The sequence below is a fragment of the Rattus norvegicus genome, chromosome 1, assembly GCF_021556685.1.
Source record: "Rattus norvegicus strain SHRSP/BbbUtx chromosome 1, alternate assembly SHRSP_T2T, whole genome shotgun sequence".
Taxonomy (NCBI): Eukaryota; Metazoa; Chordata; class Mammalia; order Rodentia; family Muridae; genus Rattus; species Rattus norvegicus.
Window position 1 is genome coordinate 152078768 of NC_141534.1, and position 18369 is coordinate 152097136.

General features: G+C 36.8%; 1 protein-coding gene across 4 annotated transcripts in view; it reads right to left on the reverse strand.

Moving 5' to 3' along the window:
* Vom2r42 (vomeronasal 2 receptor, 42) overlaps positions 1-18369 on the reverse strand; it is a 68583-nt gene that overhangs the window by 21779 nt on the left and 28435 nt on the right. For 2 of the 4 annotated variants that reach the window (XM_087588263.1, XM_087588256.1), the window contains one exon: positions 540-819. In XM_087588263.1, coding sequence (XP_087444389.1) covers positions 540-819 — 280 coding nt within the window. Of the gene's footprint in view, positions 1-534; positions 820-18369 lie in introns of all 4 variants that reach the window. The other 2 variants (NM_001099511.1, XM_087588251.1) reach the window with 2 other exon arrangements.

Consider the following 18369-nt stretch of genomic DNA (forward strand, 5'->3'; position numbering starts at 1 on the left):
CTGCTGAGATATAAGTATTCCTCTGATGGCAGGAGACAGAGGCAAACAGTTCACTTAGTTCAAGGTCAGTCTAGTGTAAATCAATTTTCTAGTATAGAAAAACTTTAGGTTCAGGTGTGATAGTACACACCTTTAATCCCGGTACTCAGGAATCAGAGGCATGAAGATTTCTGAGTTCTACTTTGTCAGTTGAGTTCAATGCCAGTCTTTTGAAACTTGGTGCAAAGAACGCGGTGGAATGGAGTTGAGTTAATTTGTAAGTTCATGCAGTTCAATGTTGGTCAGTAATTGGCAGTGATAGTTCAAGCAAAGCACACCAGTGAGAAACTAAATAAAGCCATATACAATCAGTGACTTTCAGGAAGAGTTTGGGCCATAGGGTTGAGTTGATCCACCTACGCAGAGGTCAGAATGAACTTGAAAGTGAGACCCTATTTAGTTGTAAGCTTACAAGAATAAAATTATATCAGTTAGATATGTTATTTTTACAGAAAGAAAAAAAATCAATGCTTCATTAACATCAGCTTCTTCAAACTTACCTCAGGCCGCTTAGATATGTATAGGAGTGGCCCAACTATGACAGATGGTAACCACATTGGTCCCGTAAGTACAATTAAATAACTTCTCTGATTTATACAGTAGTAGTTAGGAAGATATTCTTCTCTTTTAGAAGATAAACTGTTTATTCTCCAATCATCCAGGAGACTACATTCAATTTTAACTAGCAGTGAAATGTTAGGTAGAATATTGGGGTTCATGTTTATTTCTTCAAGGGCAAAATAAAGAGTCAAAATCAAGTGGATATTCTTGGTTGTTAACCTGCAATCAGAAGAAAAGGATCATTACAGATTATGTTCTTAAAAGAATATTAAATAAAACTAATATTGTTTATATATTTAATGCTTGTTTTCTTGAACTAATACTATGGTGATACAAGCACTGTTATTGTGATGTATTAGAATATAATTTCTCTGTAATTATGTAAGGATTCTAAAAAATATTTTAGTAGATTATTATTCAAGTGAGATTCTGTAATATTCAACTTTTATACAATTTTATTACCATGTCATTTAGCATGGTAGGAAGCATGTCCCCAAGACAGTGAATCTGCTCATTATTTTGGAACTCTAATACTTATCATATACAAAAATTGCAGGGGTATAAATCTTCTACCTAAACTATGATATTTCTTTTACTCAGAAGCAGGACTGGCCAAGGACAAGATTTATTTATGAGTGCATTAAATAGATAAACATATCTACCTATGTCACTAGCTCTGAAAATTCTTTTGGATTCAGACAAATAGCTTTGTTATTTTCAGTCTTTCTATTATATGTAGATTTTTCCTCTCCCTATTCTAGTTGATATTTTCACTGTCTGGTGTTATGCTATTGATAGTAACAATAACTTTTTCTTATTTATATCTTCCCATCATTCTTTTGATTTATAATGATGCATTTTGCCTTTATTCAATTGTATGAACACCTCAAATTTGGCTGTGATTCTTGCTCCTTTTTTTGACAAATAAAGGTATGTTTCTTCTTTGTCACTCAGCTTTAATCTGTACAGTTTAGGCATTTACATTATAATATGATATACATCATTTGATATAAATTTCTTATTCATGTTCACAGTCATGTCAAAAAGTGTGTATCACTTTATTGCTTTTTTAATGTTCCAGTTTTTCATTTCTCTCATGTCATATTTTTATTGCTATGTAAGAAGGTTATACATTAAAATATAACTGCTTGTTAGATGTATGGCTAATATAAAAATGAAAAGGAAATATATGTGTTTTATAATTTTGTGATTCTCATGTTTGACTAAGAGGATTCTTTAGAGTGTTTTATTTCTTAAACATTTCTGTCTTACTAAGAAATACTTAATCCTGCAATGTTTTCTAGTGCCTTATCATACTATATTGGATTTCATTAATGTTTGTTGTCTTCACAATTATATTTGAACTCTAGAATTTACCCGGTGATATTACTTTTTCTGATGTCAATATCTTAAATTGCATAGATCTTTGTCTCCCATGTACAGTTTTATAATTTGTACTTGTTTTACTTATGCAATCAAACCATCAGTGTCTGTGAACTCATATTATTTATTTCTTTTTTACTTAAAGTTTTGATATCAAATCTTTGAAAATTTAGTGCTTTACATATTCAAACAAACTGCTACATTTCTCTTCCTTTAGATTGAGTTTATCTGGCTTTATTTTGGGCCCTTGATCCACATGAACTTGAGATTTTTGCAAGCTGACAATTATGGGTCTATTTTCTTTTTTCTACATACGTACAGCCAGTTAGACCAGTACCCTTTAGTGAAGATTCTTTTTTTCCCATTGTATATTTTTGGCTTCTTTATGAAAGATCAAGTGTATTTAAGTGTCTGGTTTTATATCTGGATCTTCAATTCTCTTCAATTATCCTGTCTGACTCTGTACCAATACTATGCAGCTTTATCACTATTGCTCTGTAGCAGAATTTGAGGCCAAGGATGGTGTTTCCCTTAGCCATTCACTCCTTCTTCCTGGTCCTTTTAGCTGGAACTGACTGCCAACTAGTCTGCTTCCCTAGAAGATACCATATCCTGATGCCTTCCAGAAATTCCCCTGTACTCAGAACATTTGGTAAGAAAATTCCCTAAGTCCCACAGCTGCAGATGGGAGCACAATGGACTAGGGGACCTAGCCTCTCCCAGAATCCTATCCCAATAAATACTACTCCCATTTTCTGTGGTACTTTCTGCTGGGACATGCTGTTAGCTAGTTTTCTCCCTGGAAAAGGCTATATCTTCAGACATACTAGAGGATCTGCTGCACTCAGCATTTGGTAAGAACAACCCCCCAACCAAGTGTCAAGTAGCTGCTGGGATCCAGTGGAGTCAGGGAACCACCATCTTCCCCAAGCCAAATACCAATCCCCTACTGACTGGTCCTTTATGCTGGGAGAGAATGCAAGCATGTCTGCTCTCTGGCAGAGGCTATATCCTCAGATATACCAGAAGACCCACTGCACTCAGAACATTTGACATCACATCCTGAGGCATCACAGAAGATCTCTGCACCCAGGTCATCTGACACCATCACTAGAGACATCTCAGGAGATCTACTGCACTTGGACACAACAGCTTGAAGGCATTCCAGTTGTTTCTCTTTACACAGAGCAACTGAGCTATTGACATGACAGTCTGAAGACATTACAGGAACTCTGACATGTAAAGGGAAAGTGAACCAATAGACTGAAAGCCTCCCTGGAGTGTGGTTGCACACAAAGAAACAGAAACCACAGTCTACTGACCCCATCTCCAGAGAAGTGCTTGTCACAGGACAACAGTGTGACTGCTCCTCTGAAGACCTTCCAGTTAGAAGACCCCACAAAGCCAGGGTTGTAGGACTACCAAGAGACCCGAATCAAACCAGGGATAAAAGAGACAGACTCCAGAGAGATTCACCCAGACCAGCAAACATCAGGGATAATCAGATGGTGAGAGAAAAGCATAAGACAAACAGAAACAGAAGCCAATATATGTGGGCTTCATTAGAACCATATTTTCTCACCCCAGCAACCCTGAATACACCAACAGACCTAAAAATCAGGAAACTGACCTAAAGTCCTATCTCATGAAGTTAACAGAATCCTTTAAGGCGAATATAAATAACTCACTAAAAATATAGTAAAACACACACACACACACACACACACACACACACACACACACAATCAATAACAGGTAGACGCCCTTAAAGAGGAAAGAAATAAGTAGCTTGAAGAAATACAGAAAAACACAAGAGTTGAAGGAATTGGATAATGCAGTCTAATACCTAAAAGTAGAACTAGAAACAGTAAAGAAAACAGAAATGGAGGCATCGCCAGAAATGGAAAACCTAGAAAATTGGTCAGGTATTACAGATGTAAGTGTTGCCAACAGAATACAAGAGACAGAAAAGAGAATGTCAGGTGTAGATAATACTGTAGAAGAGACTGACCCAACTGTCAAATAAAATTCAAACCATAAAATACTCCTATTGCAAAACATCTAGGAAATTCAGGACACAAAGAAAATACCATATCTAATAATTGGAATAGAGAACAAGAAAATCAGAGAAGAAAACTTTCCCAAGCTAAAGGAAGAGATGGCCATAAATGTACAAGAAGACTATAGAACACCAAAAAAATATGACCTGAAAAGAAAATCCTCTGTTCATATAATTATCAAAACACTAAATGTACAGAACAAAGAAATAATATTAAAAGCTGAAATGGAAATGACCAAGTAACATACAAAGGTAGATCTATCAGAATTACACCACACTTCTCAGCAGAGACTATAAAAGGCAGAAGAGCCTGGACAGAGATCATCCTTACCGTAAGAGAACTCTAATGCCTGCCCTGGTTACTAAATCCAGGAAAATTCTCAATACACATAGATAGGGAAAACAAAATATCCCAGGATGAAACCAAATTCAAACAGTATCTATCTACATATCCAGCCCTACAAAGGATCTTAGAACAAAAACTCTAACATAAGGAAGTTACCTACAACAAAGATAAGACAAAATATTAAACATCTCACAAGAAATCAAATAGGAGAGAAACAGAAACACATACAGCCTTCTACAGAAACAAAATATAACAGGAATCAACATTCATCTGACTTTAAAATCTGTCAATATTAATGGAATCAACTAACCTATAAAGAGACATAAGTAACAGACTGGATATGCAAACATCTTGCATTTTTCTGCATACAAGAAACATGCTTCAATAATGAAGACAGACACTATGTCAAAGTAAAAAAAAAATGGAAAAAGGTCTTCCAAACAAATAGTCCAAAAACAAACAAACAAACAAACAAACAAACAAACAAGCTGGAGTCACCATCCTGATATCTAGTAAAACAGATGTTCAACCAACAGTTAACAAGTGTGATGAGGAAGGACACTTCATATTATTCAAAGGTAAAAGCAATAATAAAAAGTCTGACTTCTGAATATTATGCTCCAAATGCAAGGGCATCCACATTTATAAAAGAAACTTTACTAAAGCTCAAAACACATATTGAACCCTACACAATAATAGTTGAAGCTTTCAATACCCCACTCTCATCACTAGACAGGTCAATGAAACAGAAACTATCTAAACAGATGCATATTCCATAAGGAAATATAAGAAGTCATTAAAAATATTCCACCCAACAAAAGCCCAGGGCAAGATTGCTTTAGTGTTGAATTCTACCAGACTTCCAGAGAAGACCTGATACCAATATTGCTGAAAATATTTCATAAAATAAAAACAGAAGGAACAATAACTAACTTTTTCTATGAAGTCAAAATTTCTCTGATACCTTGACCACACAAGGATGCAACCAAAAAAGAAAAAAAAGAAGAAGAAAGAAAGAAAAGAGAACTTCAGATCAATCTTGCTTATTACACTTGATACAAAAATACCCAATAATATTCTTGCAATCACATACAAACAAAATCATTATTTACCAGAATTAAGTAGGCTTCATTCCAGAGATTCAAGGTTAGATCACTATGTGAAAATCCATTAATGTAATCCATCATATATACAAACTCAAAGAAAAACATCACATGATCATCTCCTTAGATGTAGAAAAGTCATTTGACCAAATACAGCACCATTTCATGATGAAGGAATTGGAGAGATGAGGCATTCAAGGCCCAGACCTAAGAATAATAAAAGCAATTTATGACAAAGCAACAGCCAATATCAAATTAAATGGGGAGATACTTGGAGCAATTCCACTAATGTCATGGACAGGACAAGGATGCCCATAGCTCCATATCTATTCAGTATAGTAGTCAAAGTGCTAGCTAGAACAATAAGACAACAACAACAGCAAAGAAGATCAGGGGATACAAATTGGCAAAGATGAAATAAAGGTATGACCATTTGTACATGATAGGGTAGTATAGATAAGTGACTCTAAAATTTCAACCTGAGAACTTCTCCAACTCAAAAACAACTTCAATTAAATGTCTAGATAAAAAAATTAACTCAAATCATTAGTCTTCTTTTATACAAATGATAAATAAGCTGACAAAAATGTAGGGAAACAACTCTTTTCACAATAGCCATAGATACTATAAAATATCTTGGAGTAACTCTAACCAAGCAAGTGAAAGATCTATATGACAATAACTTCAAGTCTCTCAAGAAAGAAATCCAAGAAGATCTCAGAAAATGGAGAGATCACCTGGGCTCATAGATTGGCAGAATTAGCATAGTAAAAATGGCCATCCTACCAAAGGGAATCTACAGATTCAATACAATCACCTTAAAATCCCAACACATTTATTGAAAGACATGGAAAAATCAATTCTCAAATTCACCTGGAAGGCAAAAATTCCAAAGTATCAAGAACTTGTAATTTTTTAATAGATGGAAGTAGGAGAGATTACTATCAGTGTATATATATATATATTGTATAGTTTGATTTAATGGTCTCAGAATGCATGTAAATTGAATGATAGAATTTCAGTTTGGGAATATCTATATCTTATATGAGTTTTAAATTATTCATAGTGTGTATCCTCTATTGTGATTGAAGATATTTTTTCTTTTATATTTAAAAGATGTTGTGGAGACACCACCGGAACCTGAAAGAAACAGACCGGATAAACAGTTCTCTGCACCCAAATCCCGTGGGAGGGAGAGCTAAACCTTCAGAGAGGCAGACAAGCCTGGGAAACCAGAAGAGACTGCTCCCTGCACACACATCTCGGACGCCAGAGGAAAAAGCCAAAGACCATCTGGAACCCTGGTGCACTGAAGCTCCCGGAAGGGGCGGCACAGGTCTTCCTGGTTGCTGCCGCTGCAGAGAGCCTGTGGGCAGCACCCCACGAGCGAACTTGAGCCTCAGGACCACAGGTAAGACCAAATTTTCTGCTGCAAGAAAGCTGCCTGGTGAACTCAAGACACAGGCCCACAGGAACAGCTGAAGACCTGTAGAGAGGAAAAACTACACGCCCGAAAGCAGAACACTCTGTCCCCATAACTGACTGAAAGAGAGGAAAACAGGTCTACAGCACTCCTGACACACAGGCTTATAGGACAGTCTAGCCACTGTCAGAAATAGCAGAACAAAGTAACACTAGAGATAATCTGATGGCGAGAGGCAAGCGCAGGAACACAAGCAACAGAAACCAAGACTACATGGCATCATCGGAGCCCAACTCTCCCAACAAAGCAAACATGGAATATCCAAACACACCAGAAAAGCAAGATCTAGTTTCAAAATCATATTTGATCATGATGCTGGAGGACTTCAAGAAAGACATGAAGAACTCCCTTAGAGAACAAGTAGAAGCCTACAGAGAGGAATCGCAAAAATGCCTGAAAGAATCGCAAAAATCCCTGAAAGAATTCCAGGAAAACATAAATAAACAAGTAGAAGCCCATAGAGAGGAGACACAAAAATCCCTGAAAGAATTCCAGGAAAACACAATCAAACAGTTGAAGGAATTAAAAATGGAAATAGAAGCAATTAAGAAAGAACACATGGAAACAACCCTGGATATAGAAAACCAAAAGAAGAGACAAGGAGCTGTAGATACAAGCTTCACCAACAGAATACAAGAGATGGAAGACAGAATCTCAGGAGCAGAAGATTCCATAGAAATCATTGACTCAACTGTCAAAGATAATGTAAAGCGGAAAAAGCTACTGGTCCAAAACATACAGGAAATCCAGGACTCAATGAGAAGATCAAACCTAAGGATAAGAGGTATAGAAGAGAGTTAAGACTCCCAGCTCAAAGGACCAGTAAATATCTTCAACAAAATCATAGAAGAAAACTTCCCTAACCTAAAAAAAGAGATACCCATAGACATACAAGAAGCCTACAGAACTCCAAATAGATTGGACCAGAAAAAGAAACACCTCCCGTCACATAATTGTCAAAACACCAAACGCACAAAATAAAGAAAGAATATTAAAAGCAGTAAGGGACAAAGGTCAAGTAACATATAAAGGGAGACCTATCAGAATCACACCAGACTTCTCGCCAGAAACTATGAAGGCCAGAAGATCCTGGACTGATGTCATACAGACCCTAAGAGAACACAAATGCCAGCCCAGGTTACTGTATCCAGCAAAACTCTCAATTAACATAGATGGAGAAACCAAGATATTCCATGACAAAACCAAATTTACACAATATCTTTCCACAAATCCAGCACTACAAAGGATAATAAATGGTAAAGCCCAACATAAGGAGGCAAGCTATACCCTAGAAGAAGCAAGAAACTAATCGTCTTGGCAACAAAACAAAGAGAATGAAAGCACACAAACATAACCTCACATCCAAATATGAATATAAAGGGAAACAATAATCACTATTCCTTAATATCTCTCAATATCAATGGCCTCAACTCCCCAATAAAAAGACATAGATTAACAAACTGGATACGCAACGAGGACCCTGCGTTCTGCTGCCTACAGGAAACACACCTCAGAGACAAAGACAGACACTACCTCAGCGTGAAAGGCTGGAAAACAACTTTCCAAGCAAATGGTCAGAAGAAGCAAGCTGGAGTAGCCATTCTAATATCAAATAAAATCAATTTCCAACTAAAAGTCATCAAAAAAGATAAGTAAGGACACTTCATATTCATCAAAGGAAAAATCCACCAAGATGAACTCTCAATCCTAAATATCTATGCCCCAAATACAAGGGCACCTACATACGTAAAAGAAACCTTACTAAAGCTCAAAACACACATTGCACCTCACACCATAATAGTGGGAGATTTCAACACCCCACTCTCATCAATGGACAGATCATGGAAACAGAAATTAAACAGTGATGTCGACAGACTAAGAGAAGTCATGAGCCAAATGGACCCAACGGATATTTATAGAACATTCTATCCTAAAGCAAAAGGATATACCTTCTTCTCAGCTCCTCATGGTACTTTCTCCAAAATTGACCATATAGTTGGTCAAAAAACGGGCCTCAACAGGTACAGAAAGATAGAAATAATCCCATGCGTGCTATCGGACCACCACGGCCTAAACTGGTCTTCAATAACAATAAGGGAAGAATGCCCACATATACGTGGAAATTGAACAATGCTCTACTCAATGATAACCTGGTCAAGGAAGAAATAAAGAAAGAAATTAAAAACTTTTTAGAATTTATTGAAAATGAAGATACAACATACTCAAACTTATGGGACACAATGAAAGCTGAGCTAAGAAGAAAACTCATAGCGCTGAGTGCCTGCAGAAAGAAACAGGAAAGAGCATATGTCAGCAGCTTGACCGCACACCTAAAAGCTCTAGAACAAAAAGAAGCAAATACACCCAGAAGGAGTAGAGGGCAGGAAATAATCAAACTCAGAGCTGAAATCAACCAAGTAGAAACAAAAAGGACCATAGAAAGAATCAACAGAACCAAAAGTTGGTTCTTTGAGAAAATCAACAAGATAGATAAACCCTTAGCCAGACTAACGAGAGGACACAGAGAGTGCGTCCAAATTAACAAAATCAGAAATGAAAAGGGAGACATAACTACAGATTCAGAGGAAATTCAAAAAATCATCAGATCTTACTCTAAAAGCCTATATTCAACAAAACTTGAAAATCTAAAGGAAATGGAAAATTTCCTAGACAGATACCAGGTATCGAAGTTAAATCAGGAACAGATAAACCAGTTAAACAACCCCATAACTCCTAAGGAAATAGAAGCAGTCATTAAAGGTCTCCCAACCAAAAAGAGCCCAGGTCCAGACGGGTTTAGTGCAGAATTCTATCAAACCTTCATAGAAGACCTCATACCAATATTATCCAAACTATTCCACAAAATTGAAACACATGGAGCCCTACCGAATTCCTTCTACGAAGCCACAATTACTCTTATACCTAAACCACACAAAGACACAACAAAGAAAGAGAACTTCAGACCAATTTCCCTTATGAATATCGACGCAAAAATACTCAATAAAATTCTGGCAAACCGAATTCAAGAGCACATCAAAACAATCATCCACCATGATAAGTAGGCTTCATCCCAGGCATGCAGGGATGGTTTAATATGCGGAAAAACCATCAACGTGATCCATTATATAAACAAACTGAAAGAACAGAACCACATGATCATTTCATTAGATGCTGAGAAAGCATTTGACAAAATTCAACACCCCTTCATGATAAAAGTCCTGGAAAGAATAGGAATTCAAGGCCCATACCTAAACATAGTAAAAGCCATATACAGCAAACCAGTTGCTAACATTAAACTAAATGGAGAGAAACTTGAAGCAATCCCACTAAAATCAGGGACTAGACAAGGCTGCCCACTCTCTCCCTACTTATTCAATATAGTTCTTGAAGTTCTAGGCAGAGCAATCAGACAACAAAAGGAGATCAAGGGGATACAGATCGGAAAAGAAGAGGTCAAAATATCACTATTTGCAGATGACATGATAGTATATTTAAGTGATCCCAAAAGTTCCACCAGAGAACTACTAAAGCTGATAAACAACTTCAGCAAAGTGGCTGGGTATAAAATTAACTCAAATAAATCAGTTGCCTTCCTCTATACAAAAGAGAAACAAGCCGAGAAAGAAATTAGGGAAACAACACCCTTCATAATAGACCCAAATAATATAAAGTACCTCGGTGTGACTTTAACCAAGCAAGTAAAAGATCTGTACAATAAGAACTTCAAGACACTGAGGAAAGAAATTGAAGAAGACCTCAGAAGATGGAAAGATCTCCCATGCTCATGGATTGGCAGGATTAATATAGTAAAAATGGCCATTTTACCAAAAGCAATCTACAGATTCAATGCAATCCCCATCAAAATACCAATCCAATTCTTCAAAGAGTTAGACAGAAGAATTTGCAAATTCATCTGGAATAACAAAAAACCCAGGATAGCTAAAGCTATCCTCAACAATAAAAGGACTTCAGGGGGAATCACTATCCCTGAACTCAAGCAGTATTACAGAGCAATAGTGATAAAAACTGCATGGTATTGGTACAGAGACAGACAGATAGACCAATGGAATAGAATTGAAGACCCAGAAATGAACCCACACACCTATGGTCACTTGATTTTTGACAAAGGAGCCAAAACCATCCAATGGAAAAAAGATAGCATTTTCAGCAAATGGTGCTGGTTCAACTGGAGGGCAACATGTAGAAGAATGCAGATCGATCCATGCTTATCACCCTGTACAAAGCTTAAGTCCAAGTGGATCAAGGACCTCCACATCAAACCAGACACACTCAAACTAATAGAAGAAAAACTAGGGAAGCATCTGGAACACATGGGCACTGGAAAAAATTTCCTAAACAAAACACCAATTGCTTATGCTCTAAGATCAAGAATCGACAAATGGGATCTCATAAAACTGCAAAGCTTCTGTAAGGCAAAGGACACTGTGGTTAGGACAAAATGGCAACCAACAGATTGGGAAAAGATCTTTACCAATCCTACAACAGATAGAGGCCTTATATCCAAAATATACAAAGAACTCAAGAAGTTAGACCACAGGGAGACAAATAACCCTATTAAAAAATGGGGTTCAGAGCTAAACAAAGAATTCACAGCTGAGGAATACCGAATGGCTGAGAAACACCTAAAGAAATGTTCAACATCATTAGTCATAAGGGAAATGCAAATCAAAACAACCCTGAGATTTCACCTCACACCATTGAGAATGGCTAAGCTCAAAAACTCAGGTGACAGCAGATGCTGGCGAGGATGTGGAGAAAGAGGAACACTCCTCCATTGTTGGTGGGATTGCAGACTGGTAAAACCATTCTGGAAATCAGTCTGGAGGTTCCTCAAAAAATTGGACATTGAACTGCCTGAGGATCCAGCTATACCTCTCTTGGGCATTTACCCAAAAGATGCCTCAACATATAAAAGAGATCGTGCTCCACTATGTTCATCGCACCCTTATTTATAATAGCCAGAAGCTGGAAAGAACCCAGATGCCCTTCAACAGAGGAATGGATACAGAAAATGTGGTACATCTACACAATGGAATATTACTCAGCTATCAAAAACAACGATTTTATGAAATTCGTAGGCAAATGGTTGGAACTGGAAAATATCATCCTGAGTGAGCTAACCCAATCACAGAAAGACATACATTGTATGCACTCATTGATAAGTGGCTATTAGCCCAAATGCTTGAATTACCCTAGATCCCTAGAACAAATGAAACTCAAGACAGATGATCAAAATGTGAATGCTTCACTCCTTCTTTAAATGAGGAAAAAGAATACCTTTGGCAGGGAAGGGAGAGGCAAAGATTAAAACAGAGACTGAAGGAACACCCATTTAGAGCCTGCCCCACATGTGGCCCATACATATACAGCCACCCAATTAGACAAGATGGATGAAGCAAAGAAGTGCAGACCGACAGGAGCCGGATGTAGATCTCTCCTGAGAGACACAGCCAGAATACAGCAAATACAGAGGCGAATGCCAGCAGCAAACCACTGAACTGAGAATAGGTCCCCTATTGAAGGAATCAGAGAAAGAACTGGAAGAGCTTGAAGGGGCTCGAGACCCCAAAAGTACAACAATGCCAAGCAACCAGAGCTTCCAGGGACTAAGCCACTACCTAAAGACTATACATGGACTGACCCTGGACTCTGACCCCATAGGTAGCAATGAATATCCTAGTAAGAGCACCAGTGGAAGGGGAAGCCCTGGGTCCTGCTAAGACTGAACCCCCAGTGAACTAGTCTATGGGGGGAGGGCGGCAATGGGGGGAGGGTTGGGAGGGGAACACCCATAATGAAGGGGAGGGGGGAGGGGGATGTTTGCCCGGAAACCGGGAAAGGGAATAACACTCGAAATGTATATAAGAAATACTCAAGTTAATAAAAAAAAAAGATGTTGTGAATGCTTTTGATGATTGCTCTCTACCACATAGTACATAGTGTTATCCAGGACAAAATTTTTTATATTCTTTTTCCATGGTACTTACTTTCCTCCTGAAAAAGAAAAACTAGTGTAATTCATTCTGCCAACATTCTTTTGCCATATGGGACCTAAAATTTGGAATTTTTTGTTTCACTATGAACCATGTCCTTCTAGAAAACTGACTCCTAGCACATTTCAATTGCATATATTCATCAATTTTTATTTATTTACAAAGAAAGAGAAGGATATTTGAGTCTACATATTTATGCTATTCATACATACTGTACTTTCAGAGCAGAACAAATTTGTGAAATTTAATAAAGCCTAAAAAACTTAGAGAAATACAGATAATAAAAGAAAATAAGAAATTAGGATTATCACCATTAATATTGAACTATATTTATCCACAAACCTTAGTATTTTCATAAGATCATAAGTAAATGATGACCCCTAAATTTGGGGCTTAAAAATATGAGTGCATGCAAGATTTAAAATACCATGCTGATGCAATATGTTAAAGATATAAGTTCCAGCTAAACAGCATCAGACAGATGGTGCTAGGGTCTTGGATTCTGTGGCAGTGTTGGAAATGTCAAAGGACTCACACTATGATGCGGGGGGTCTGTGAAGTGATATAAGCTTGGCTAAGCAAGTGAGGCCAAAGGGACAATGATGAGTGCTTGAGGAAAGAAATCCTTCCATTAAGAGTTAGAGCTCAGTTAAAAAACAGTCAGTGTAAGACAATTCTTGGTGAAATAGTTTATGGCCTTTATTACATAAGGTCAGGGATTATATAAAACTTACTGAGTGGGATGGTATTGAGGGGTAGGTAAATGCATTCTATTAACTGATTTTAAGATGCTACTGATGCTGTATTTGCCTGGGTAAGAATTCCATTGGTAAGCTACTTGGCAGAATACTGTGAACACTTGGTTGCAGGTCCCTTTGTTACATGGTTACATGCTCTGAAGCAAGCACAAAACCCAGGAGGAAGTGAGTTCTGATCCTGCTTGGCTCAGAAGAGGATTCTTCTGGTGCCAAGGTAAACACTGCCCACAGATACATAATAAACAAAGGATAATATTAAAAAGTATTTTATCTGCTGCTAAACTCTTAAAATGAGTGGACAAACATAAATCTTCCACACACTATTTAGCTAATTCTAAATACTAAAAGTGGGCATTTATAATACTAACAAGTTTTTGCCTTTTTGAACAAATGGTCAAAATGTTTTAAATTAAATGTGGTGGTAATATGGTTATCTGAGAAAGTTTAAAAAAAATGGAAATAGATGGTTACAAAAGTAAAAGACACGTATAGAACACCAAATATATTGTACTTGAAAATTAAATCCTCCTACGTCATAATAATCAAAACACTAGGTATACGGAACAAAGAAGAAACATATTAGAAACTTATAAATACAGAAATATGAGAATTGCACCTTGTTTTCAACAGAGACCATAAAATCCAGGTATTTTAGCTCAGACTATTATATTCTATAAAACTCCCAATCACCATAGATAGAGAAACCAAGATGTTTCATGACAAAAAAATTTGAACAATATATTTCTACCAATCCATCCTTACGGAGAATGCTAGGAGGAAAATGCCAAGACAATGAGTATAACTACACCTACAAAAACACAAGAAATTAATCATTGCACAGAAAGGCCAAGAGGAGAAACACACACACACAAAGCAAACACCAACATTAAAACAAAAGGAACTTACAGTCATTGTATATTAATATCCCTCAATATCATTGGACTCAAATCACCAATAAAACAATGCAGATTATCAGACTGAATACATAAACAGGAGCCATTATCCTGCTGCATAAAATAAAACATACCTCAGGTACAAAGATAGACACTACCTCAGAATAAAAACTGTAAAAGGGTATTATGAGAAAAAGGATGAAAGAAACAAGCTCTGGTATCTAGTCTAGTATTTGATCAAGTAGACTTTAAACCAAAATTAATCCAAACACTTGGGGAAGGGCAATTCATACTCATCAAAGGAAACATATACCAAGATGACATCTCAATTCTGAATATCTATATCCCAAATGCAACAAGACCAATATTCATAAAAGAAACGTTACTAAAGGTCCTACAACATCTTGAACATTACGTATAGTGAGGACTTCAACACCCCACCTTTATGAATGGATATGTCATAGTCAATGGACAAGAACTAGGCAAACCAGGGATAAAATCAATCAATGAGAACAAGAAAACAATACAAAGAATTAAAAATAGCAAGAGCTTGTTCTTTGAAAACATCAAGAAATAGAAAAAGCATGACCAAAACTACCCAAAAGACAGAAAGAAAGCATCAAAAGTAACAAAGTCAGAAATGAAAGGGGAGAGATACAAGTGAAATTTTGGAAATTAAAAAAAAATCATTAGGTCATACTTCCAAATCTTGTACTTAACAAAATTCAAATTTTAAACAAAATGGATGATATTCTAGAAAGATAGCACAAAAATTAAATTAAGATCAAGCAAATAAATAAGTCTATAGTCCCCAAAAGGAATGCAAGCTGTAATTACAAGTCTCTCAATGAAAAGAATCACAGTGTCAAAAGGTTTTAGCACAGAAGTCTAACAGACTTTAAATGAAGGTCTAATACCAATACACCTCAAACTATTCTTCCCCAAAATAGAAATAGAAGGAAAACTGTCAGATATATTCTATAAGGCCACAGTCATCCTGATACTTAAACCACAAAAAGACTCAAGAGAAAAGAGAATTTCAGACCTATATCTCTTATGAACACCTATGAAAAAACAATAAAATTCTCACATACTAATTCTAAGAACACATCAAAAACATCATTCACCACATTCAAATATGCTTCAGACCTATATCTATTATGAACATCTATAAAAAAACAATCAAAAAATTCTCACATACTAATTCCAAGAACACATCAAAAACATCATTCAGCATGATCAAATAGGCTTCATTATAGGGATACAGGGACAGTTCAATATAATCCACAATATAAACAACCTGAAAGATAAAAGAAATCAGATGATTATCTCATTAAATGCATCTAATTTTTTGATATGTCATTTATGTTAAAAAAACCATTCATTTAAAAAAAAAAAACAAAGTCTCTGGGAGATCTCGGATACAAGGCAAATTCCTAAACATAATAAAAGCAACATAAAGCAAGACAATGACCAACATTAAGTTAGAGTGAAACTTGAAGGAATCTCACTAAATTCAGAGACAAGATAATGCTGCCCATTGCCCCCTATCTATTCATTATAGGCCTGAGCAATAAAAAACCTAAAAGAGATCAAGTGGATACAATTGGAAAAGAAGTCAAAGTATTATTATTTGGAGATGGTATGAAATTATACATAAGCAACCCCCAAAATTCTACCAGTGAACTCCTACCTGTGGATAAAACATTGACCAATGTTGGAGGATGCAAAATTAACTCAAACAAAGTGATAGCTCTCCTTTATTCAAATGATGAATGCAATGAGAAAGACATTAGGGAAATGACACCCTGCACAGTACAAATATGTTTTATAAAGTATCTAGGTTTAACTCTAACCAAGAAAGTGAAACACCTGTATGAAAAGAATTATCAAGTCTCTGGAAAAATAAATTGAAGAAGATATTGGGATGTGGAAAAATCTTCCATGTTAATGTATTAGTAGAATTAACATAAGGAAAATGGCCATCATACCAAAAGCAATGGACAGATTTAATGTAATTCTTCCCAAATCGCGAAGATAGTCTAAAGAACTTGAGAGAGCAACTTCATATGGAAATTGAAAAATCCCACACTAACAAAAATAATACTGAACAATAAAACTTCTGGAGGAATCAATATCCCTGATCTCAAGCTACACTACACAACAATAGGAATAAAAACTGGATGTTATTGATAATAGAAACAGAAGGAGGAATGTAATTGAAGACCTGGGAATAAACCCTCACACCTATGAAAACTTCATTTTTGACAAAGAGCCAAAAGTGAACAATGAAAAAACTTCAACAAATAGTCCCAGTATAACTCTTGGTCTACATGTAGGAGAATGCAAATAGATCAATATTTATCATCCTGCACAAAGCTCAAGTCCAAGTGGATCAAGGACCCCAACTTAAAATGAGATACACTGTGTCTAATGGAAGAGAAATTTGTAAATTATCATGAACACGTTGGCACAGGGCTCAATTTACTGGACAGAACACCAATGGCTCATGCTTGAAGATTAACAGTTGATACAGAACCTGGAAAAAATCCAGGGCATATACCTCCCAAAATGATCTACCATTGCACAAGGACACATTCACTGTATTCATAGCAGGTTTATTTGTAATATCTAGAAACTAGAAACAACCCAGATGTCCCTCTGCTGAAGAATGGATAGAGAGAATGAACTTCACATTCACAATGAAATACGAGCTATTAGAAACAAGAAGACCATAAATTTTGCCAGCAAATGGACTGAACTAGGAAATATCATCTGGAACAAGAAAACTGAGACCCATAAGTATGTGCATATTATGAACTCATTGATAAATGGATATTAGCCATAAAGTGCAGGATATTCGCCATACACTCTACAGACCTAAAGAAGCTAAAGAAGGAAGTGCTATGTATGATGATTGAATCTCAGTTAAATTGGGGAATAAAATAGTCATATAATACAGAATACAGAAAAATCTCTTGCAAGAGGAAATGGGGAGCAGGATGCAGGGGATCAGGATCAAGTGTGTGGAGAAACAACCAAAAGGGCCAGAGGGCCAGTAGAATAAATGAAAATGTGCGGCTGGCAGTGTTGGAGCCTGGGGGAATCTATCGGAAGTGCCAGAGAACTGGGAGGCTCCCAGGAATCAAGGCAGATGACCATAGCCTAGATGCAAATAAGTGGGGATATGAAACCTGAAGAGATCACCTCCTGTAGCCACGCAAAAACTCTAGTGGAAGAATAAGGACACCAACCCACCCACAAAACTTGCAATTTATCCTGTTTCAAGGAAATGCATGGACAAAGATGGAACTGTGACAAAAGGAATTGCCAAGCAGTAACAGGTTTGACACGAGACCCATCCCAAGGGCACACACCAATCTCTGACTCTATTAATGAAACTCTGTTAAGCTTGTAGACAGGACACTAATATAACTGTCCTCTGAGAGGCTCCATTCATTGTTCGAGTGAAACAGATGCACATACCCACACCCTAACTTTGGGTGGACCTCAGGGACTTTCATAGAAGATTTCAGGGAAGAATTACCTGTATTGGATATGAACTCACAGGATGACTAACAGAGTCAAGCCACGTGGATCCTTGGGGGTTCTCTGATGAGCCACCAAACAAAGAGCATATAGAAGCTGGACAAAGGTACTTGGGACACACACAGCAGCTGTTCAGCTTGCTGTTCATTTGGATTCCCCAACAACTGGACAAAAGCTATCC